The sequence below is a fragment of the Tachysurus vachellii genome, chromosome 1 (assembly GCF_030014155.1).
Source record: "Tachysurus vachellii isolate PV-2020 chromosome 1, HZAU_Pvac_v1, whole genome shotgun sequence".
In the NCBI taxonomy this organism is placed as follows: domain Eukaryota; kingdom Metazoa; phylum Chordata; class Actinopteri; order Siluriformes; family Bagridae; genus Tachysurus; species Tachysurus vachellii.
Window position 1 is genome coordinate 11,728,696 of NC_083460.1, and position 25,618 is coordinate 11,754,313.

At 37.8% G+C, this 25,618-nt stretch overlaps 1 protein-coding gene across 1 annotated transcript; it reads right to left on the reverse strand.

Moving 5' to 3' along the window:
• Positions 1-5,667: 5,667 nt before the first annotated feature.
• basp1 (brain abundant, membrane attached signal protein 1) lies at positions 5,668-25,431 on the reverse strand. Its single transcript, XM_060872332.1, has 2 exons — positions 25,294-25,431; positions 5,668-7,917 (listed from the first exon to the last, which is right to left on the reverse strand). Exon 2 carries the CDS (start codon positions 7,910-7,912, stop codon positions 7,331-7,333), a length of 582 nt encoding a protein of 193 aa, XP_060728315.1. The 5' UTR covers positions 7,913-7,917; positions 25,294-25,431; the 3' UTR covers positions 5,668-7,330.
• Between the last annotated feature and the right edge of the window lie 187 nt (positions 25,432-25,618).

Sequence of the window (25,618 nt, forward strand, 5' to 3'; positions counted from 1 at the left end):
CCTGCATACTAATCGTCTCAGAAATGTAAGGTGTGCTGCTACAAAATTCTGCCGGAGTGTGGAGTTGTGCTCTCTGTTGAAGGTTAGAGCTCCAGAAGCACTGTTTTAAACAAATATTTAGCAATTTCAGACTGTAATTGTTTGAGGCTTGTTGAGAGTGAAATTGCATTCAAAATGTTTTCAAGACAAAGATGACAGATTTGTGAATGGATTAGTCTCTCTCTACAAGCAAAGTGATTCCTTGATGTATTTATCTCACGGTTGTGTAAAGAGATAAAGTGTGTGTGTGTGTGTGTGTGTGTGTTTATGTGTGTGTTTATGTGTGTGTTTATGTGTGTGTTTATGTGTGTGTGAGAAAGAGAGAGATTCACTTAGCTTGTTTAATAGCATATTACTTAGCTTGAACATCTCACACACACACACATGCACACACTCACTCACGCACACACACTCACTCACGCACACACACACCCACATGCACACACTCACTCACGCACACACACACACGCACACACTCACTCACACACACACACGCATGCACACACTCACTCACTCATGCACGCACACACACACACACACATACATATATATAGGTACTGCCAGTGGCAGAAGCATAATAAGGCAAGGAACAAAATTTTCACCAGCTCCATTTAGCAGTCATTCGGATATTGGCAATCAGGTTTTAGGGCAAAACATGGAATTTAGTGGAATTCAACAAGGTCACTTGCATGTCTATAGTGAAAAAAGGTTGCAAAGTTGTAATAAACTATAGCACTGCTTGTCACTGAGGTTTAGGTGAATTATTAAAACTTAAGGAAGCTAGATTGTGTGAAACAGATCTAACTCATTAATGATCCACCACCATACTGTACAGTTCTACAGACTTTTCTTTGTTGGCAGTCCCAAACAAGCTACTGGTGTGTATGGTTAAAAAGATGCCATTTCCAGTTGTACATGATGAGTGGCAGAGTTTAGGCAATACATTTTCTAGGTTGCTCTCAACTGAATTTGAATTCTCTAGGTGCCTTCATCCGAGATGATCTATTAGACCAAGCTTTAAGATTTTATTATTATAGTACTTTCATACAATTCTTTTTCTATACAAACTAGCATTAGGACACATTTTTGATGCAGACAGCAAAGCATTTCTGTAAGTTCTCAATATATATTATATTAAATAATAATATCAAATAGCTGTTTTTTTTTGTTTGTTTGTTTGTTTGTTCACTTAACATTTTTGTCATAATAAAAATGGTACAAATTCAAAATTTGATTCTAGATTTACACTAGAAATGGGAAAAGGAGAAAGGGAAGTGAGTACTCTTTCAAGCCACTTAGAGTAGATTATATGATTAAACGCACTGCTGATACCAGAGCTCCACCACATCTCCAAATCTTATTCCAGTCCAGACATTATACTGTACACTTTCACCTGAACACTGACTGCATCAGTTTTACTCACATTTTCTCAGTGTATTTTCCTAGGTCCTTTGAAGCTGTTTGCTGATTTGGATTTGGATTAATACATAAGCTTGTGCTTAAATCCAGTTTTTACACTGCATGACAGTCCAATGAGCTGTTTGGGGTTCAGCACTGGACAGGTCCTGTGCTATTACTTCAATAAGTCTCTGAAATTAGGAGATTTAAAAATCAAAAATGTTCATCGTCTTAACAACTTAAATGTGTGTAACCATAAGTAAACAAATTGCAATGAGAGATTTATTCATAAACCTAATAACTAATAAACTAAAATCATCCTGCATTTTCCCTTCAGCCTTCTTTCCATCTCCAAATGGACCTTAAAGACACAAGGGAGTCATGTGAACAGTCCTCATGTCCTCAAGTGTAACACTTCACAATGTTATTTTTGTGGAGAGAGTGAAAGGATAATTAGCATTCCTTGGCAGTTAATAGTAGCAACTTAAGTGTTAATGAAGAACTATTCATTTGTTCCTGCATAGTCCCTACATACAGTACATACATATTAATTATCATCCAATGCTGTAACGTGTTAACAACCTTACAATATTTCAGAAAGTTTTGTTTAGTGCTTTTACAGTGGCTTGTCATTTAAGAATTAAAACAAAGTCACATATTAAGTGTTTTCAATGGATCTGTTGTGATGGTTTGCCATTTTTCCTTTAGAAAAAAATTCTTGCCAAGCTAGAAGCTAATTATAATGATTGCACAAAATAAAAATGTGTGGTAATAATAAAAAAAAATAAAAATTCAGGCTACAAAAAAAATAATGATTTTGCATTTCTATTTATAAACCAGGTTTTGCAGCATTACTTCTGCACATCAGCACACATCACCAGCTGTGGGTCAACTCTTGGTTCAGTTTCTAGAAATATCTAGCTATTTAACATTAAAGGTTACATATATGGTAATCTATAACAATGTTTGGATTTTGCTGTGATATAAACAATAATACTTGCCTTCATAGGTTTATATAGGATGTTGCTTTTATGCAGAAGCCCTATAAACACATTTACATTTATATTTATGACATTTAGCAGAGGCACGTATGCAGAGTGACTTACTGTACAGAAGTGGTTTGAAATCTCTATTAATAAATGCATCCTGATATTTGAGGTCACAGATAAAGAACACCATCAGTATAAAACTCTGTGGTGAAGGTAATATAGCAAGAAAAGCAAACAGACACCGGTTTTATTAGCAAGTAATAATTTTAATATTTCAGGAAGAGGTAGGTTAATATGTGAAGACTGCCAGTGACTCAGCTGTTTGGACATCTTGGGGAAGTTCATTCCACCACCGAGGTGCCGAGACAGAGAAGAGTCTTGATGCATGCTTTCCTTGTATCCTGAGAGATGGTGGGAGTAGTCAAGCAGGGCTAGAGGATCAGAGGTAGTGTGGTGCAGTGTGTGGTATAATAAGTGTTGAGGTAAGTGGGTGCTGGTCCATTTTTGTCTTTGTAGGCAAGCATTTTTAAATTTTTAACTTTTTTTAAGCATTTTTTACTTTTTAAATTTACAGCATGCCAGTGGAGGGAGAGTCACAATGGGGTGGTGTGGCAGAACTTAGGAAGACTCAAAACAAGTAATGCAGTCTATATCAATTGCAGAGGTCTAATAGTACTCAGAGGCTGACTTGCCAAGATAAGCAGTAGTCCAGCCTCAAGATGTTAAGAGACATTAAAAGCACCTGATTGGCCTGGGTGGATAGAAATTGAAGAGTCCTTCTGATGTTTTAAAGGAGAAATCGATGCAGGAATTTCAGATTATCTATTATCTATTAAGTAACTGACATTTCAGCTAGAATATGGTTGAGTGTTTCATTTGTTTTTGTTGTGCTAGTGGAAAGTGAGCCCAGAAAACAATACTTACTGTACAACTTGTCATCTATCTACATCACACTGATGATGATCCAAATGTTACATTTATGAAAAATGTTTTGTTTGTTATTTTGATGACGTCACATACATTACTGTAGTCATCGATTTCTTTTATTGATTCATGTTATTCCAAATATTATCACTCTTGGAACACCGCTCACCCAGATAGTGGACTGAAACTGTTGTGTAATATACAATATGTTACATCATGACTGATGGCAGCTACAGTATTAATCTGAATACCTGAGATGAGCTGTCAGGGTCTGTAAAAACAGTTACCTACTGCAATAATTACCAGAAATATTCACCACCTACATCTTTCAGTCATGATCAGCTTATTTGCATACTTTATAAACAAGCATGTATTTGGTGCTGTTTGGATCATTCTCATAGATATTGATAAACACAGCCATGGATAGGGTTATCCAGGGTTGTTGGATGTCTGAATGGTGCTGTTCGCCAAACAGATCTCTATAAGCTAGGCTGCACCTACACATATTGAACTGGGTTCCGGATAATTTTAATAGTGTGTGCATGTGTGTAGCAGTCAGAGAGTGGGACGTAACCACAGTGTGGGCAGGGCAGGGGCAGGGAGTAGGTGGTGCAGGGGTAGGTCTAGGCCGTGAATGACAGTTTAATAGAGATCACACTGATCTCTCATAAGGAGCACACCTGCCTCCAACACACACGCACACACAGCTGTGTTACCATAGAAATGCAACCAACCAATGACAGGCACTGATTTTCCCCCCAGGGACTCTGCTGATGTTAAGGAGCTGGGGGTGGAGTTATACCACTAAAGCCATCTTTAGTGACTCTGAAATGTAAATTATACCAATCTGGCCTTACCATGGCTAATTTTATTCCAAGTTTACACAGAGAGAGAGAGAGAGAGAGAGAGAGAGAGAGAGAGAGAGAGAGAGAGAGAGAGAGAGTTGTGTGTGTGTGTGTTTGTTTGTGTGTCTTTGTTCAATAAAATATATGATGGGCTATTTAATGATGTTATTATTTAATTTTTATAAGATAATCACAGTTCAACACCTTTCTATGCTATGGGGCCTTTGATGCTTACAGGGCATTTATACAGGTTTTATGCAGCGTTCAAGTGTGTTGCTAGGCAAGGTAACTGGTAACTGGTAACTGTGGTCAGCTCTCAGCCAATCAGATGTTGCAACACAGTCCTTCTTTCGATAAGTAAGTCCAAAGTCTGTGCTGGTTAATGCTATAGTCAATCACTATATAACCATGTGTATAAAGCTGATAAGTGTACTATAGAATATACAGGATTTCTTTGAAAGTCTTCTCATGCACGGATTAGCATATTCAGTTTCGATTAAGGCTTTCTCCCAAGAGCTTCACACTGATTTTCATCAGGAATGAAGCAGGGACTAATTTCTAATCAGATTTGATTCAGTAATTGTTTTAATCAGGAATATAGTGGAGAATAATTTCTGATCTGGTTTGAATCAGTAATCGCTTTAATTAGAAACTGGAGAATAATAAGAGAATCGCTTTTGATCAGATGCTGTTAAGCATTATAGATTTACATCACAGCGTTTTCATTGAGTCAGCGTCGTCAAGAGACATTCAAGACAAGGATATGAGAATACAGTAGTTCAAGGCTTTATAAAGAAGGTCAATTGAATTGTTTATAGATAGATAGATAGATAGATAGATAGATAGATAGATAGATAGATAGATAGATAGATAGATAGATAGATAGATAGATAGATAGATTGATTGATAATTATGTTGAAGCCTGTATAAGCATTCAAATTGTCAAATGTTCACAGTCAAATCTTGAAGCATTCCCAACATCATCCATGTCAGTCTGTTTCATCATCTGAGGTAAATGCCACGGTGTATAAACACTAGTATCTAGTATCACTCACACATCTCTGTGCTTTTAGAACTGGGGAATAATAGCTGATGAATGCAATCAGTTTTCCAATTGTACTTAATTCAATGTTGATAATTCCATTAGCTCACTTGCACACTGTTATCTGTACAGATTGTGCACACAGACCAAATCTGAGAACAAATTAAATTATTTAGGCTTATGTGTGTCTCCTAGGGACTCTAACTATTAATAAACCTGAACATAAACTAATAAACTACCAATACACCTGAACGGCAGTTGATTCAGCAGTTGACAGTGACAACATGTAAGTGAAGTTAAACTGGCAAAGCTAACCTATATTAGCAAATATTTCTGTCATTTTGATAAAATATGTTAATGTTCATTAAGTATTTAAGTAGAGAAAATGTCAAAATGCAGAGACAATAAATGATGACAAATTCAAAAGGGATTTCAATCAGTTTCTTACATTTTATTAGTTTCTCCATCTATACAAGAACATATAATTTCAAATTATCCAGCTTATGTTCCGTTTCATTTTGGCAAGGGATGTTAAGATAGAAAGAGACAAAGAAAAGAGAGAGAGAGAGAGAGAGAGAGAGAGAGAGAGAGAGAGAGAGTCTGTTGGTGTGTTTGCGCAGATTTTTTTAATGAAATAGAATATTAGAATATTGTCAACATTTCAGTTGTTTCCACAGCAACCAAAATACACTACAGGGCCACTCAACAACTGACATGCAAGAAGTCTTTTACAATACACACACACACACACACAAATCCAGGTCACATTGCATCAAGAGAAATTATTTAGTCTATTATTTCGTCTATGATTTACACTTCCAAATCCCTCTTTATCTCACACTCTTCCTGTCTTTGTATTCATTCTTTCACTCTCTCTCCTGTCATACACAGACACCATGTCAACTGCTGCTTAATCATTAATAAGGCAGACTGGCAGACTGGGTCCTCAGGCATGGCCACCTAAACTCTCTGTCTGTCTCACTCACTCACTCACTCACTCACTCACTCACTCACACACACACGCACACACACAGGATTGAACCTATTGTACATATAATACCAATGAAGATTTAAACAAATACTTGGTGTGTTTACATATGTTTTAATGCATCCAACACCTTTTAGCACAGACTCTCTCTCTCTCACATTCTCTCTTTATCTGTAGTGTGTGTGTGTGTGTGTGTGTGTGTGTGTGTGTGTGTGTGTGTGTGTGTGTGTGTGTGTGTGTGTGTGTGTGTGTGAGTGTGTGTGTGTGTGTGTGTGTGTGTGTGTGTGTGTGTGTGTTTGTGTGTGTGTGTGATTGTGTGTGTGTCTCTGTGTGTGTGTGTGTGTGTGTGTGTGTTCATGTATTACACTGTGCTGCACACACTTTTTTTTATTCCATCAATGTAAAGGATATTAATGAAAGGCATTGAAAGGTCAGGAAAGACTAGAGAACAAAGGCCAAAACACAACGTCAACCACTGCAAATGACCAAAGCACAAACCAGACAGCAGCAAAGAGAAGATACCAAATAGAATGCAAGACCACCAGACAGACACACTCGCACACATCAGTTGCACTCATTTTGGAAAGAGATCAATGTAAGAACAGACTGGTGAGAACTGTGTGTGTGGCCTGCAAAAAAGCCAGTTACACTCTTTCATCTCAGCCCTCTGTTAAATAGAGGGTTAAATGGAGAGAGTGACACAGGTAGTAAGAGAGAGGGAGAGAGAGAGAGAGAGAGAGAGAGAGAGACATTAAGAGTTAGATTTGGGGGCTGGTGGTAGATTGAGTCTTATGTCAGTGTTAAAATAACAATAATAACTCTGACAATAGAAATCAAATCAACATCATGATAATCATCATCATTGTTTTAGCTCATATTTTACGTATACAACTTTATTATGACCACATAATTGTTCACTGCTTTATTATAAAACCCACTATCAGTAAAGATGTTGACTAATCTTGTCGAAGTCAATATTTATTATTGTTTTATTTATCAATTTTATAGTAGTTGTAATTTAAGAAGGGCTAGTTTCACTAATTTAATCTGATCAGATATTTTTATTAATTATTTTTCTCCTTATTGGTTTGTTTGCCTCTGTTCGTTAATCTTGCACAGCAACTGTCTGCTCCTTACTGGGGGCAGCGCTGGTCTCCGTGGTTACAGGTTGTGCTTCAGTCTTTTTGGCCTCAGTGTCTGCCTTGCTCTCTGTCGCAGAGGCAGGATCCTTAGCTGGGGCAGGCTCTTTGAGAGCTGGGGTGGTATCTTTCGCTGGTTCTTTCTCATTGGCCGGTGCTGGAGCAGAGGTGGGTTTTTCTTCTGCCTTGGTAGGTGGGGCCTCAGGACTCTTGGCGGGTTCCGCTTTAGCGGAGTCTGCACTCTTGGCATTAGAAGTTGAGGTGGTGCTAGTTGCTGATTTCTCTTCCTTGGCCGCTGGAGCAGCACACTTCTCCTCTTCTTTTGGCACGGTTGCACTGCTATCCGCAACAGGCGTTGCTTCTTTGGTGGCTGCCGCCGTGTCATTGGCTGTCTCAGTGGTTTCCGTGGCAGTTGGTGCTTCGTCCTTGTTGTCTTTAGAAGCATCATTCTCCTCTGCTGATGCTCCCTCTGTTTTGGCATCCTTTTCTTTTGCCTTCTCATCATTCACGTTGTATCCCTTCTTCTTCTTGCTCAGTTTTCCTCCCATGGTGCCTTGAACACAAAGCAATAAACAGACTATTAAAGCTTTCTGTGATCAAACACAATGATGCTTATGTTCAATTCTAGGTTGTGCACAGTCGAATCTGATCTTATAATAAGCAGATGAAAATTTCATCAGAAATTTCCAGTCATCAAATTCATCTTTGGTGTACATGTAAAATCAGTGTGAATATACTGAATAGATTTTTTACTTTTGTGCATTCTATTTCAAAACATTTCCTATAGGCTAATTGTTGAGTTGAATTGATTTGTTTAATCAAAGTATTTCCTGGACAAAATGCATTTTAATTCATTCTTTTTAACTTTAAGTTCATTCTTCGAATGAAGAGTTTTTTAAAAAAGACTTCTGGTTGAGGCTCCTCATGAGGCTGGCTGAGAAAATACCAAACGTGTTTAAAGCTTTACCAAGAATTCTGAACTTATGTTATTGAATAGTTTTGATTTGCTTAGCACTTTTCTTGGTCATTGTTATTTCAATGTGAATTAACATTTATCAACCACGATATGAATTTATATGTCAATCGAGCATTTACACAGTACTGAAAATCCAGTTTGTTTGGAAATAAAGGGCTTGTGTACATTTAATATTGGCATCATCGCAATTGTAAACATTTGATTACACAAGGTTTGTATACATTTTTTTTTTCTTTGAGTAAATATTTGTGAATGCATTACGTATAAAATGTCTAGTAAACCTAGAAGGCTGAAATGATAAGGAAATATCTTGAGGTTTTTCTTAACATCATGCAACATTATATATTGCAGCAGTGCCCATTAGAGCAGTGTGTATGCTGTCACACAGCCCACAGGCATGATGGACTCATTTCAATATATTTTGGGCATTCGTGCTCTGACAGTGCCAGCAGAGATTGTTTGTCAGGGGATAGACTGCCAAGATAATGGCTGTGCTAGCTTGCGATGTTAGAATTTATTATTCATGGAGCACATTTACTCGTATTATAACACAACTGATAGTCCCTTATAACTGAATGTAAACTCTAATCATTGTGTGTTCACAGCCTGAAAACAGAATGTTACTCAGTGTTAAGTAGGGGACGTTGTATCAAGAAGAGTCTGGCTAAAGACTAAACCCCACAACTCAAGACTCAGAATAGCAGTTACCACAGCAACCACAGTCACATGACCTGCTCACAGTGAAAAGAACATGGACACACACATGCACACACTGACACACATAAAGTATAGACACACACTTGCATGTGTTTGCTGTATACCAGTTGGGGGAGGGGTAGCATATGTTTTGCCGTTGAATCAGTCAGTGTACATAATGTATATGTGACCAAACCGAGAACACACTCAGAACTGCTCTATACTGTAGAAATAACAATGGTGGTGGTGGTGGTGGTGGGGTGTGTGTGTGTGTGTGGAGGGTGTCTTTTAGGAGACAATAGAGTCAGTCTCCCCCATCACCATCAGTAGGAATAATGTACAATTCCTGTATCCAGCTCCTTTGGTTATTTGTTTCTTTACATATCCAAAGCCAAAGATAATCCAAATCTCGATTAAAGAAAGCGAGCTTCATGCAGTCTGACAGATCTTTACTGAATACTGAACATATATAACTTATAGATTACAAATTATTCGTTTGATTTCTCTGATGTCAAAGACGTATTATCTCTTGAAGTAGTACAACGCTGTTATTACTTTAGTAAGTCTCAGTAGAGCAGACCTGCTCACACTGTAAGCCATATTATAAAACTAATTAAAGAGTCACACTACTGTCTTGTGTCTGCATTGTACATTGATTAAAGAATTTCAAATGAGTTTGATTAGTGTCACCTTACTGTGCACTTTTACAAGACTTCTATCCAAACTGGGTAGACCAATTAAAAAGTTGTGTGCAAATGTTTGCATACCCTTATCTTGAATTGATAAAACCAATAAAACATGTTAAATTATCAATAGTGAAATAAAAATACATTCCTGGATATAATGGAATTGTGGACCTTTAATAATGGGAACAAATTCTTGTTATTATTATTATTATTATTATTATTGCATATATTTGCAGTATTTGCATTGTAGGTCATGTGATAGTTACCCTCACTCACTCATTCATTTTCTACCGCTTATACGAACTACCTCGGGTCACGGGGAGCCTGTGCCTCTCTCAGGCATCATGGGGCATCAAGGCAGGATACACCCTGGACGGAGTGCCAACCCATCGCAGGGCACACACACACATTCTCATTCACTCACGCACTCATACACTACGGACAATTTTCCAGAGATGCCAATCAACCTACCATGCATGTCTTTGGACCGGGGGAGGAAACCGGAGTACCCGGAGGAAACCCCCGAGGCACGGGGAGAACATGCAAACTCAACACACACAAGGTGGAGGCGGGAATCGAACCCCCAACCCTGGAGGTGTGAGGCGAACGTGCTAATCACTAAGCCACCGTGACCCCGTGATAGTTACCTTCCTGATCAAATCAACTCTAGTTTATGATCTGTTTATTTATTACATGAAAATATATTTACTGTTTGAGATATTGCACACCTTTTATTTTCATGGAAATGAACTAGGATCCAACAGTTTGGTCTACTAATAAAGAGATGTGTGCCATTAAAGGCCATTTTACATCAGACCTCATAAACATGCAAGGCATCAAGCTTGATATTTCAGGCCTGATTTGCTGGTGTGTATCTATGAGCATGTCACTGTGTTGTGAGACACATACATAGTATTGCATGTCATGTGTCCAATAGGGCAGTGATTCGTAAACCAAATCAGAATGTACAGAAAAGGGAAAAAGAGCAGTCTCTGTGCCAATAAATAATAAATAATGTTGTATTTTTTGAAACTACAAGCAATAGCAAATTCCTGTATCGAGTGGTGAAGTGTAGTGAAAAATGTAGCAGTGTATTAGTGGTAGGATGTGTATGTGTCACTTCTGAGGCAAAGAGCTGCAGACTGTGATTCAGACAGAGAACAACAGACTCTGTCAGAAACAAAGAGACACTGAAACAGAGAAATGTGAGGAAGAGTGAAAGCTTGTCATAGCTATTCTTCATCTCTGGCTATATTGTGTGCGTGTGATTTTGTGTTTGTGTGTGTGTGCGTATATGTGTGTGTGTGTGTGTGTGTGTGTGGGAAAATGGAGCAGAAAATTTGGCCCAATCACTGGCAGCAGCACAGCATCCTGGGTAGAAATGTGAGACGAGACGTCTGGAGCGTAGAGGAGAAATTTCACCAGAACAGAACACAGTTCCTGATGTTTACACAATACACAGCCTTCCTTATTCAGCACTCGGTCACCTGTTCAGATACCCCTATTCTTAATCTCTTAATCTACGCTTCTAAAGACTACACAGCTGCACCAGACCAAATACCAAAAAAGTAAATACATTTCTTCTCATGCTGTTGCTGGAGATTTTTTTGCCTACAGCCGCCTCCAAAAGCATTGAAATGACAAGACATTTAGGTTTTCATCTTTTATTTCCTGACATTTACATTGAATTGTGTTAAACAACATAGTACATGGTACCTTTGGTGGTAAATCAAATAATAATTAATATTTGGTGACAGATCATTGCTTACAATAAAAGTCTCTCTCACACACACACATGCACACAAACACAAACACCCATACAAAAACACACACAACTTTCATTACTAGATCGATCGCCTAATTGAGAGAGTAATGTAAAGATTTACACTCAGAATAAATATCGATTTATATGACTGCCTAAGGACTCACACATGTATTCACACACACACACACACACACACACACACACAGACACACACACACACACACACTAAATTTGTAACTTTCTATTATCTGCTAGCATTAAAGAGTGAGTTTTGTTAAAAGTATAACAAACTCCAATCAGGACAGATCTGGCAGTATCAAGTGTTCCCAGACAACAGACTGCACCCGGATTAGGACTGAAGTACTGAATCTACAGAACACAACACTACATAACACTATGTGTGACTTTTTACACAATGGCCCAATATCAAATTTATGGTCTTGTGTCAAACACATTTAGAACTGTCCCAGATTAACTAATAATAATGCTACTGTGTTTGTTAATATTCAGATATTATTCTGGAACAAACACATGCATTCTAAAAATACATTCACACGTACATGCCACAAGTGGCAGCACTGTGAAGTCACTAGTATGCGTTCCTAGTACCGGGTTGCCATATTAGTGACATAATGTCCACTGTTCGAAGCGCTATGCAAATGTAACTGAATTGAATTGATCTAGCACTTCAAATCAGATTTCTTGCAGCTAAAATGAAACGTAGCATAAGAGATGAAGGAGAAGCAGTTCAGTGGATCAGTGTGCTCTAATGTCTTCACTCCTGTTGGTAGTCTAACTAGTTTAACTTTTCCCAACCATCACTGAACACGCCCACATCTAGTTGCCAACATTTACTATCACTCATGTCATATTATCAGAAGGATAGTGGATGTATGAGCTCTGGGTTTTAGTTTTCCTGTAGAATTATTAATTGCAAGATGAAGGAGCTGCATTTTTAGGCCTGTTCCTGCATATTTTGAGAGCCTCAGGGGCACGTTAATAATCCATTTTTCAGTGTATTATCACATCGCAATCCTTATTTCAAAACGCTAATTCCTGCTCTAGGGGTCATTCTGCTATTTAACAATTTCTAAGCTTTTACTGCTTGGCACACCTGGTCCACCTGTGCACACCCTGCCAAACATGCCAGACAGAAATATACACTTATAAACACACACACACACACACACACACACACACACACACACACACACATACTCTCACACACATACTCTCACTTACAGCAGGTCTCTGCTCAAACAATGTCTCAGGTTAACTCAATAGACATCATGATTACTGGAGTCAAACAGAGCGTCAGAGGGAGAGAATCGTTTTCATTTCCTTTCCTTTACTATGTTTGTCCTGTTGATATAATCTGATATTGGGTTACTGAGAGGGCTGTTGTATTGTGTGCATGTGCGTGACACTGCTATGAACACAGAGTAATCGTTAATGATTATTAAAGTCTGAACAATGGAACAGTATTGATCTTGTTCTGTCGATTATTCTATTTTGAAAGATTATGATCCAGAAGCAGGGAAGACCAAAAAAATTTAAAAAAAGAATTTTCATTGAAAGAGGTTGAAAATGCCTCTAGCTCTTGTGCTCTACTGGGAAAAACATGCAAAACATTTAGCAAATTAGTCCTAGGTATTCTGTTCGATTTGTGGACCTGTTTTACCACAAGACCTGTAAGACAACACAGGTTATGACATGGAACTAATCTGAAAGACTACAAAAGCCTTCCACAAAATTGTCTAATAAAAATAATTAATTTTTGCTAAAATAATAAAACATATAAATAAATAAACGTTGTTGTAGTAGGTGTGATGTGGTTTAGTATTGATCACACAGCGAGGAAGGTGTTACAGTATTAGCTAAAGACTAATACGCCCAACCTGTGCACTATTTTTCTACAACCATTTATTTGATCTTTCTTTATCAGTGTGCGTGTGTCAGTGAGACAAACAAAACAGAGGTTGAAATTTAAAGTTTATTTTTCTGCCATTGCTTTTATAGTTGTGTCTGTCAGCTCTTGCACAAGCTTACCCTGGCTTTGCTGTTGTCAGTGAATTGTGTTGTCAACACTCTTCTAACCGTCTCTGTCTTTATCTCTCAAGATGTTCACACTGAATGTTGAAATAATTAGCCTTCTATGATCCTGAAATTTTTGCATGCTATACCTGCCAACATGTCTGCAGGACACTATGGGTGATGTAATAATTGTCAAAGTGTAGCTTGCATCAGGCTGTTTTCATGCTGTGGAGCTTTAGCAAGCACACCCATATTTCCCATGGGCATGAGATTCATTTCTTGGTGGTCTCAAATGCTGCTTAGATATATGAACTTTTATTCTGAAGCAACAAAATAATTTTGTGAAAATACTCGGATAAAATGTCATTCTCAATGACCCAGATACAGCCTGTGTGCTAAACATTCGATTTAAATACTGCAGCTTTTCATTTGAAGGTGGTATTTTATGTACTTTTTTTATGAGCCAATAGCATTATAATATATAACATTACCCTGTTAAAACAGTTAACTTTCAGCACTATTAAGAAACATACAAAATCAAACTGGGCCTGACAAAAGGATATCAAATGGATATTTCATATTAAAAAGTGTTTACCTCTAATACATTACAGAATTAGTGTTATTTATGTAAATGTAATGTTAATGTAAATGTAAATGTTATTTGACCACTTGGTGGTGCTACAACAGAAATATGCCAAGAAACCAACATGGTTCTCAAGGAATGATGAATTTGGTTTAACTAATTTTACCAACATGCTAAATTGAACTCCAGTTTCTAGCTCATCTTGCAGTATTTAATTCCAAAGGTTGGATTTTCAAAAGCAGCCAGTAAAGCAATAAAAACAGATCTTGCCGTATCTCTTTTGTGTATCTTGACTAATTGTGGTACCTTTTGTGTATCTTGACTAATCTTGGTACCTTTTCTTAACAACAGCCTTGAAATCCATGAAATTCATGATATTACTTTATTCGTGGTGAAGGTGCTCAAATTAAAATATGGCTCATTTGTTGATGTAAATACAACGTGTCTAACAATTAAATATAGATATTTTTTTTAATACTGGTAATACACAAATGATCATTTCTTTAATATACACCAATCAGTTATAACATTAAAACCCCTGACAGGGGAAGTGAATGTCACTGATGATCTTGTTATGTTACAATGGCACCTGTCCGCTAGTTGAACCTGGCAGAACATAGTAGAGAGCAAGTGAACAGTCATTTCTCAAAGTTCAGGTCAGGGTCATTTTGTGATAGCTAGGCGACTGGGTCCAAGAATCTCAAAAACAGCATGTCTTTTAGGTTGTTCCCAGTATGCAGTGGTCAATACCTACCAAAAGTAGTCAAAAGCATGCATGTTGGGAGCAAAGACTAGTCCATCTGGTCCCATCCCACAGAAGAGTTACTGTAGAGCAAATTGGTGAAACAGTTTATGCTGGCTGGCACACAGTGAATTGCAGCTTGTTGTGTATGTGAAGCTGTGCTGCCACAAACCAGAGTGCACTTGCTGACCCCTGTCCATCACTCAAAGCACATGAGCATCAAAATGTACCATGTAACATTAAAGATGGTGGCCTTGTCTGAGAAATCACGTTTTCTTTTATATCATGTGGACAACTGTGTGCATGTGCGTCGCTTATGTAAACAAGAGATGGCACCAGGATGCACTATGGGAAGAAGGCAATGAGCAACGTTCTGCTTGGAAACCTTGGGTCCTGTTGTTTATGTGCATGTTACTTTGACACATAATACCTGCCTAGACATGGTTACAGACCAAGTACCCCCATTCAGGGCAACGGTATTTCTTAATGGCAGTGGCCTCTCTCAGAAGGATAATGCACCCTGACACACTGCAAACGCTGTTCAGGAGTGTTTCAGGAACATGTCAGATAAAGATTTCAAATTACACTCAAATTACACTCACAATTCTCCAGATCTCCATCAGATTGAGCATCTGCTCAGAATTGTGAGTGTAATTTGAAATCTTTATCTTTTTTTGTTCATGACATGTTTGGATGTGCTGGACAAACTGTCTGAAAGTCAAAAACTGTCTGAACCATGTCAGTCCCACCTCACATCTTAATGGATCTGCTGCTAAGGTCTCGTGGAGTCCATACATTGAAGGGTCAGAGCTGTGTTGGACCTACAGAATACTACACAGTTGAGTAAATGAGAGTCACTCGTGCTGAAACCATGTACAATTTATGTGCCATTCATGTGGCAATGCGTTATGATCTGTTGAGACCAAGGAAGAACCTTTTATGCATAATTGCTCTAGTGAAGATATAGGAACTCACAGATAGCTCCAAATCCCGACCTGCTGTAACATAAAATGTACAGGCTTATGTAAGGCATCTGAAGATGAAGAAAAAAATCATATATCAAAGAAATTAGCTTTTTCGATCTAAATCCTATCAAAAACCGGTGGAATGACCAGAAGAGGTCTGTCACAGGATGTCCCCTCACAGTTTGATAGACCTTTCAATAAAAAGTGGAATAATATTGTAAAGTTGATAGCTTCTTACCCGATAAGACTGAGTGCTGTATGATTAAACAATTAGTTAAACTATTATGAATAAACTATTAGATACGGAGTTCACATACTTTTGAAACCTGGTTATTGTCGTTTTCTTTTAGTTTTCCCCTAAAATATTTATATTTGTTTTTCATGAAACACTTGTGACTTTGGGAAATTTGTTTTCTGTGACCTAACAAAATCCTGTACACACAGAGCACCCCCACACACACACACACACACACACACACACACACACATACAGACAAAGCCTGAATACCAAATGTCTGAATGTTTAATAGAAACAAATCGGAATATAAACACCATACCAAAGAGACATTCTCTCTCTCTCTCTCTCTCTCTCTCTCTCTCTTGCTCTCTCTCTCTCTCTCTCTCTCTCTCTCTCTCTCGCACAGGGAGCAACATTAAAACATTTAGCTATTCATAGTATTATTATGATTGAATGTAGAAGGATTCATTAACCTATATTCATGTACAATCAGATTATGTCGCGCAATCTAGAATTTAGGTTTAAATCAATTAAACATTATGCATGTTGCGTACTATACAATATTATACAGAACTACAATAAGTATACATTGCATACATCCTTCCAGCATGTGTACAATACAAAATGTCCACAAATCCTGAACATCCATTGTAGCCATAACAAAATAATGCACTATAGATAGACTCTGCTATTTTATCTGTTGCTAAGTGATGTGTTTTAGGTCTTTTGGTGTATAAACATTTACATTTACATTATTAACAGACACCCTTATCCAGCATGACTTACATTTTATTTCAATTAATACAACTGAGCAATTGAGGGTTAAGGGCCTTGCTCAGGGGCCCAGCAGTGGTCTCTTGATGGACCTGGGATTTGAACTCATGACCATCCGATCACTAATCCAACGCCTTAACCACTAGGCTACCACATCCCCCAAAATGTACAATGTCAGACGGCACCTCCAGCTTAAAAGCTGTCAGGATGATTGACAGCAAGCAAACACTGCTACTAGGCATGTTTCACAAACTGAATGATGGATATCAAAGTGTTATTAATAGCCAAGATTCTGTTTTTATTGATGTGTATATTTCTCATAGACTAAGACAGAATGTGAGATTCCATGAGATTACATTATTCTGATTTCTTCTTCATTAATAGTTTCCCTATATTGTGGCTGTTCTTGTCATTTGAAGCAGCTCATCCTATCAAGCCAAATATCATGTCTACCATTAGAAACATCTTCTCATCAGGGCAATGCTACACAGGAAGCATGGAAAGTGCAAACTCAGAAAGGCTCAGGAGGGATTTTATCAGGCGTGAGAGCTAGCAAAGAAAGATCATCCTTATCACTTTTCTCTTTGATCACACCTAAACAAAGACTTACTTTGCAGTGCTTTCATCCCTCAATGTGTTTAAGGACTATAATATAATTTTTCCCCAGAGAGTATATATTACCACAGCAGTGGATCTATAGGCCAAACTGTGATGATAGAAGAGCTCCAGAACAAACGCAGAAGCGCCACTGTCCAGAGAGATTTTATTCCATCTCACCTTCAAGCCTGAAAAATGACAGTAATCATGAAAGTAATCTTCAAGCTGGCAAGAGCCAAAAGGAAGTCATCACTGAGCAAGATGACAAAGTGTTTGAGTGCTTCTAACTGACTGATTTGTGCTCTGGGGTTAGAAATATGGAACAAATAAAAATAAAAAGCATAGCAATAGTCTGCATTTCACATGTAGATACCACAAAGACAGTAAAACATACAATGTGAAAATGTGGAAATCTTTAGACAAAACAATCTAAAATACATAAAAACTCTAAGAGAATAAATACCTACTGAGTAATAGGAACAATTTGCCCTCAAATTCTACACCAAGCATTGACACCAATACGGACCTCCCTTAAGAAAGAACAGGGCTTATCTCGAAGAAACACACACAAACACACACCTATATACAACGACACACACACAAACCTATACACAAACACACAGCAACATCATACTCAACTGGACATACTGTATGCATTGTTCACTATCATAAAGATGTGCACTGTGTGAGACTGTAGTGGATCCAATTAGCAATTTATTTAATGCTCAAAAAGGCCATCATTCATAGCATTAAACTAACAGGGATATTCAGCAATGAACACACATACATGAAGAGGAAGCCTTTTTTTATCACATATACGTTACAACACAGTGAAACGCTTTCCTTTGTCAGGAAACTGGCATTACAAGTGTTACAAGTGCCCATTAGAGGCAGCTTGGCAGTTCTGGGGCTTTAACCACCCACCCTTCTGTTCAGTAACCCAGAGCCTTAACCGATGAGCCTCTACTGCACTTCTGGCCTTGCAATGACTGATCATTAAATAAGAAGCTGTAAATCATTGCTGATGTTTGATTTTCTATCGCCATGGATTTGAGGCCAACACACGTAAACACGCACACACACGCGCACACACACACACACACACACACACACACACACACACACACACGCATACATAATATGGGATTACTCAGTAGATTTAGAATTTAGTAGCATTTACTGTATATCATTTTCTTTAATGATGAACGCAGAAACAGATGAACAGACATCAGGTGGAAGCAGCATCTCAAACACACATGATTAGATACGGTCATGCACAATGGCGAGGAAGCAAGGAGCAGTGTTTTGACAGTACACCCGTTTGTTTCTTCTAGTTACTTAAAAAATTCCTAGCAAATGATTAATATTTATGCTAACGATAGACAGAGGGATGTCCTATGCTGACTGGCATGTTGTCTTGTTAAGATCATCTGTTAGACTTCATGTTGATTATCTACTTTTATACTTCAAATTCTGCAGGTACAGTATATGTGGTTAAGCTGTAAAACATTAGCAGGAATTTGAATAGAATCATGTGCATCTATTTTGAATAAACATATGTATGGAAATTTCAGCTAAATAAAGGATTGTTTTGTTTGTGGAATTTACATATATACTGTTTATTTGGAGTATTAGAGCAAATTTCTTTAAGCAACCTAAGGAAAATTATTTTCATTGTAGTTTTTAAATAAAACCTAAAAAAAAAAAAAAAAAAAAATAGCTTTGCTCATAAAATCCCCTTAACATTGCATGGTACCTTTTGTACACACACACACATATTTACATCAGAGTGGACAAACAGGTGGGGTCAGTGGGGCTCTGCTGTCTAATTGGCTGTTGCCGTAGGAACCATAAGACAGCTGCCATTCTGGCTCATCAACCAGGTCATCATCATAGCTGAGCAGAGAAAAATTCCATGATGACACACACCCTACAATGTAGTATTAAACCACCCATATTCACACACACACATGTCTGTAAGTGCCATAGACTGAGAGTCATATTTGCCCTAACTGTCCTTTTACATTACTCCTTTTCAATGAACGAATGCACACAGACAGCGCTCTTCTCGGCCAGGCTTTCTCTACCTGTCAGCACGACTCTAGCTCTCACTTTCTCTCTCCAGCTCGCAGCCTCTGATTCACTTTTTGTTTTATGCACCAATTATACCCACAGCTCCTCTTTCTTCTGTACCTTCACAATTAATCTCTTTTCTCTTTTAATTCTTCCAACAGTGTTCACTCAACACATTTCACTTAAATCTAAGCAAAAACCCACAAAAGCAAACACCATCAACCTAATAGGTATGACACACATATTAATATCTCTCTCTCTCTCTCTCTCTCTCTCTCTCTCTCCATAATCTGATTTGGCTCAATTATGAATATTGTAGTAAGCCTAGTAAGCCTGTGCAATAAGGAACAGGCAACCATTTTACATTTAGTAATAAAGCTATTCAAGGGGAGTCATAGCAACCATTTCCAGGCATGTTGTGTGTGTGTGTATATAATTTGTGTGGTGTCCCCTAGTGTAGGCCTTCACCATCATGCTTTTATTTTATTTGGTGATAAGACTCTATATGTGTGATGCATTCTCAGCACGCCTGACTCTAATATTGATGTATAGAAGCAATCATAACCAGATTTATTGGTCTCTAATATAGTTTAGGAGAAATTACTGAGGGATTCATGGTGGCTAGACTCACATAATCATATTTGGCACAAAACCCATTATTGAACACAAAACCGTGTGTTTATGTGGGTGCAGGACTAAACACTGGAAGAGTGGTTTCAATGCAAAGATACTGTATTGCACAGCCAACACAATAGGTTTTACCAGTTTAGTAATCCTCAGCAGTCAAGACTGCAAGCTCAGATACTGGCCTGGTGTGGAATATCTAGAATGTTCTCTCCCGTACATACTGGGCATTTCTTTTATTCCTGTACAGTTTAAAGACTGTGTCAGATTTGCAAATATTCTTTCTAATTACAGTGTAATATTACAGGGTATATTAACAATGCATATTTGATGCCAGTAAAATACACAGACTGCTATGGGTTTGCATGATCCTAATGATCCTTAGTATTCGATATATTTTATATTACACTAAAAATAGTGCAATATAAAAGAGTATACTTACATTCTGATTATTTAAAAAAAAACTTTTTCCAGCAATACATGTAATACAGATTTGGCACATTGGAAGACAAAGTGAAATGCTGTAGAAATTATTTAGCAACCTGTGCCAGATTCTGTTGGCTTGGTCACTAGGCATGCTCCCCAGGTATAAAATTTTATACATATATATATATATATATATATATATATATATATATATATATATATATATATATATATATATATATATATATTAAAAAAATAAACAGCACAGTATTCATTCATTAACCTATTAGTCACAAATGCAAACAGACCAGAGAAAGCCAGCTAAAATGTGGTAAAAGATGAACAAAGAGCATGCCTTTGTTTTCTCTTCTGGACAGTGGCAGTCTTCCTTCTAAACGGATATAGAACTAATCGACAATCTCAGTGGAAAGAGTTTATGAGCAGGTGGTCATTAAGTTTAGACAGAGCCGATACAACGAGTCTTGTTTATGTCCTCTGTTATTTCTTCATCACAACACGTTAAGGGGCTATAAAATACCATGTGTGCTTGTAAAAGCTTGTACTGTATAATCTCAAATCCTCAAGATCTACTAAGGAAGGTATGTACATTGTTTTTCTATGAGGAATGATCCTATTGGGAGGATTGTGACCCACACCATTTCCCCAGATCCAACATCAATTCAAGCAACTGGATTGTCACTACTATGTATACTAACTCCTTTGGAGCTACTTCACACAGCCATGTTTCAGGGAGAACCATTTAAATAGGGGTGATTTTTAAAAGTTGTATACAGTATAGTGGTTTTGAGGATGCCAATTTCACCACTGCAATCCATTTAAAGAGCCTGACTCTTCTGTCCTTGAGCTGTAACTAGCCAAAAGACATCTATTTACATATGACTTCTTGGCTGTTAATAAGAGATATTTATCAAATCAACACAAAGAATGTTTTTGATATTAGTGATATAGCTGGAACAGCACCTAGGATTGGATACTACACCAGTTGGTACTTAATAATCGCTGTTCTAATTTTCCATAAAATGAAGAGAATAAAGTTAGACTATTTTGTTTTGAGTTAAAAATTAAGGATTACAGATATTTTTTATATTTTACTTATGTCACTGTTTACAGATATGTCACTTTTTCTGTGCTCGTTCTCCTGTTCTCTCATTATTCTCCTTACAGCAAGAATACATTAAAATGTACCACACGCACCACACAACTAACGCTACTAACACCTGATTGCACTACTGCCCTCAGCTAACTTTACTACTACTTACAAGCTGATTTGCTTATTATTTTAATATAATAAATATTTGATGTAGCATTTTACAAACTGCCAAATACCTTCATAAGCATTCACATGTATACAATTATATGACCTTGCATACACATTTATTCCATAGCTATGTCCAATATATTTACAGCATGAGGCAGACATCATTATCTGGAGCAACTTACATTTTATCTCATTTTAAGACAACTGAGCAAACGAGGGTTAAGGGCCATAATCAAGGGACCAGCAGTGGCAGTTTGGTGGACCAGGGATTTGAACTTGCAACTTTCCAAGCCATAGTCCAATACCTTAACCACTACACTTCCACAACACATCCCATACTACTGACAGCGATGTTAGCTACCAAGTCCAATGTTAGTCTGATGGTACCACACTACCAAGTCTGATGTTAGCTCATAATATGTGCATTGTATATCTTTTAACAAGAAGCCTGGCAAAAATCTTGGAAGAAATTGTTGTGTGATTAAATCTGCAAAGCTAAAGTATTCTCTTCATCTGCTCTGAGATCAGCTGAGAGCAAATCATTACTGCTGATTTGTTAATCCCATAACGCAAATGTTTCTGGATAGTAGGTTATATGTTGCCACCATATTCTCAGAATTGCTATTGTATTTGACCAACAGAAAGACTAAATGAGAGATAAAAAAACTCCTAAAACTATCAATACATTACATTAATAGCTAGTTAAAGCAATACCTAAAAAATGTATTAACAGTGTTATAAATGGATATCTTCTAAACATTCAGCTTTCTCCCAATCATGCTTATATATCTTATATGTTGTAGTTTCATTAATACACACTGCCCTGTTTTGTTGGCTGTTTTGTCCTCAATTGTGCCAGTCTTTAACTTGGATGTACTGAATCCTTTACAGTGCTGCTTAGCCAGGAAGAGGACCTGCTGCTCAGGCAGCTGTGTGTGATAATTCTCTCTCATTTATCAAAGCCATCACATACACCACAAGCCATCCACAAATCTTCCAAGTGTAGTCTGACACACACACACACACTAACACGCACACATACACACATATACACACACATTTTGTACAGTTGTTCATTTTCTCGCAGCACCTTACCTCAAAGGTCTGGAGATGTTTTTTCTTTACAATAAAGTTGTTTTTTTGTTGTTGTTTGTTATATTATATTAGAATTTTCTGAACATTTTATACAAATGTGTATATGTTTTTGTTTCTACAGGATCATTACACTTACCTCAGATGCAGCCAAGATATGGTTGGTGTCCAAATTTTGCATCTCTAGACTTGCATCAGAATTATGTAGGTAATCATAAAATACATAATGTAAGCTGATGACACCTGGATAACAGGCAAACAGCACACTAATATTAATATGTGTCTCTGGTGATTCCTAATGCTCTAATGATAAGTATTTCTATTATATCACTATTTAAACCATTGAAAATTGCGACTGTCACTACAGTTATCACGTATATGTGTTGTTGTTATTGTTATGCACTTTTCTGCTGTACTACAGTTTGGCTTATTCTGTCAGAAACCACTAGAGACTCGGTCAGATATGAAATCAGTGTTTGATCATTTTGTAAAGCAGTTTGCATTAGGTTATGTGTTATATGTTAATGCATAATCTGTGATCAGACACATTCATGAGCAAGGGCAAATTCTGGACACCAAGCACATCATGGCTCACTGCATATATACAGGATGAATAAAGTGGAAATCTGTGTGCATTTATTTTCCCCAGACACACACAAGCATTTCACTTCAGATTAACCGTACAAAATAATATCTCTTTTTTTTTCCACAGTATTTCTCCATCAGTGAGTAAAAGTCGCCATTTTGCCCACCAACTGTTGATTTGTGTCTGATTCGCCATTTCACTTTCTATAACGCGCCATGACGCGCCGCTTTATCAGAATGCACAGCGCGTAATGACACATGACACAGAACCCACTTTTATTTTCTACTGCTGGCTTTGCTGCCGCATCCGAGCTGAACTCGTCTATAGAGTTCCAGGGATGTCTTAAGTCTACTGTATCTCTTTGCATTTGAGCGCGTGCAGGTTGAGGCTCATGATGCATGAGCTTTGTGGCAGCTGATGCTCTCCTGCAGCAATGAACAGGTTTTGTTCCCATTTTCTTCGTACTTATTTTACTCATTTTAAGTATTTGAATCTAATAAAGCTGGCCCGTATGGAATAATACTTTTTTTTTATATATAGTGGTCTATAATATGTGTGGGTTTTGCTGCAAGTAAGCGCGCGCGCACGGGTATGTGCACGCGCCTTGAGAGCCTCCGGTGATTCGGTTCATCGCCTGCAGCATCCTTTTAAGCTATACATCGTTGTTTTTTGTTTGTTTTGGGTTTTTTTTAATAGATATATGTGACTATATAAGCTCGGACTTATGAATTACGGCTTTAAAGCTTTAAACGCGCTAAAAAAAAAAACCCAAAAAACCCCACTCCATCCACACCCTGTGTGTACTGCGCATGCGTGCCATTGAGACAAAGGCGCGGGGAATCATTGGTGTATTGGACAGAAAAAAAAGATCAATTATGCAGCAAAACACAATGAAACAACACTGTTGTGGAATTTGGTTGTTATAGAAATAATATAAAATAATATCAAGATTCAGTCAGACATTTTGCTAGTTAAAAAATGTTTATGATTCTCTTTCTCACAAATAAAAGATCACACCACAAAATATAGCCCCAATTTACTACTAGAATAAAAAGCATAACACATTCACGGTGTACATTTGTCATGTATGTTTATTTGTGTGTGTGCGCGCATGTGCGTATATGTGTGTGTGTGCATGCGCGTGTGTGTGTGTAGTATATGTGTGTGTGTGTGTGTGTGAGTGTGTACGCGCGCGTGTGTGCGTGTAGTGTGTGTGTAGTGTGTGTGTGTGTGTGTGTGTGTGTGAGAGACAGTTACACAGAGCGCTGCACACCTCCACTCCAGGATAAAGGGGTGTGGTGAAGATAAACATTTATCTCATTTTTTTTTTTGAAGATTAAAAACTGTCATGAATTTCACAACTAAGCCTTTTCACAAAGAAACAAAAGTAGGATATAAAACAATGGTCTGTAAATATGTCCACTTCTCCGTGTATAGTTCTAATGTATAATGTGACATTAAATGAGTATGAACTGTAGTTTAACACAAGAAAATGATGTGAGTCTATAGAACACAGTCAGAGGCGCAAACACGCCCCTCTCACTACAAACGCTTGACATATAGGTGCTTTGGAGACACATACTGTATAATTCGACATAACACAACAAATCCTATATGTGTCTTATGTTTTCGACATGAATCAGCCGAGTTGTCTCCTAAACTGCGCGTTTTAAATGTAGGCGCATTACAGCACAGTGGCGCGCGCGCTGGCGTTTAAATGCCCAAACAATAACAAAATAATGCAAAAGGTTTTCAAATGAGAATCGTCGTCTAATTGATTACAAGGACCTTACCGACGGCAGTGGCTTCTCTAGGAAGATCCTTTCTGAAGTGTCTGCTGGATTTTTCCGCGTCTCTCTCTGGTGCGCGTGGCGGCGGATCTGCGCTGATTCCGGCTGTCCAGTCTAAAGCTCGCGCTGCATTCCTCTTTCCTTTGGAGGCGGGAGCGGAGGGGGGATGTAAAAAGGGTGGGGGTGCAGACATCACACACACACACACACACACACACACACACACACACACACACACACACACACACAAAACGTCACAGGTCTTATAGTACACTTATAATACACACAATTTTAAAGCATTATGACTGGCAGCTTAAGTGGTTTAGTT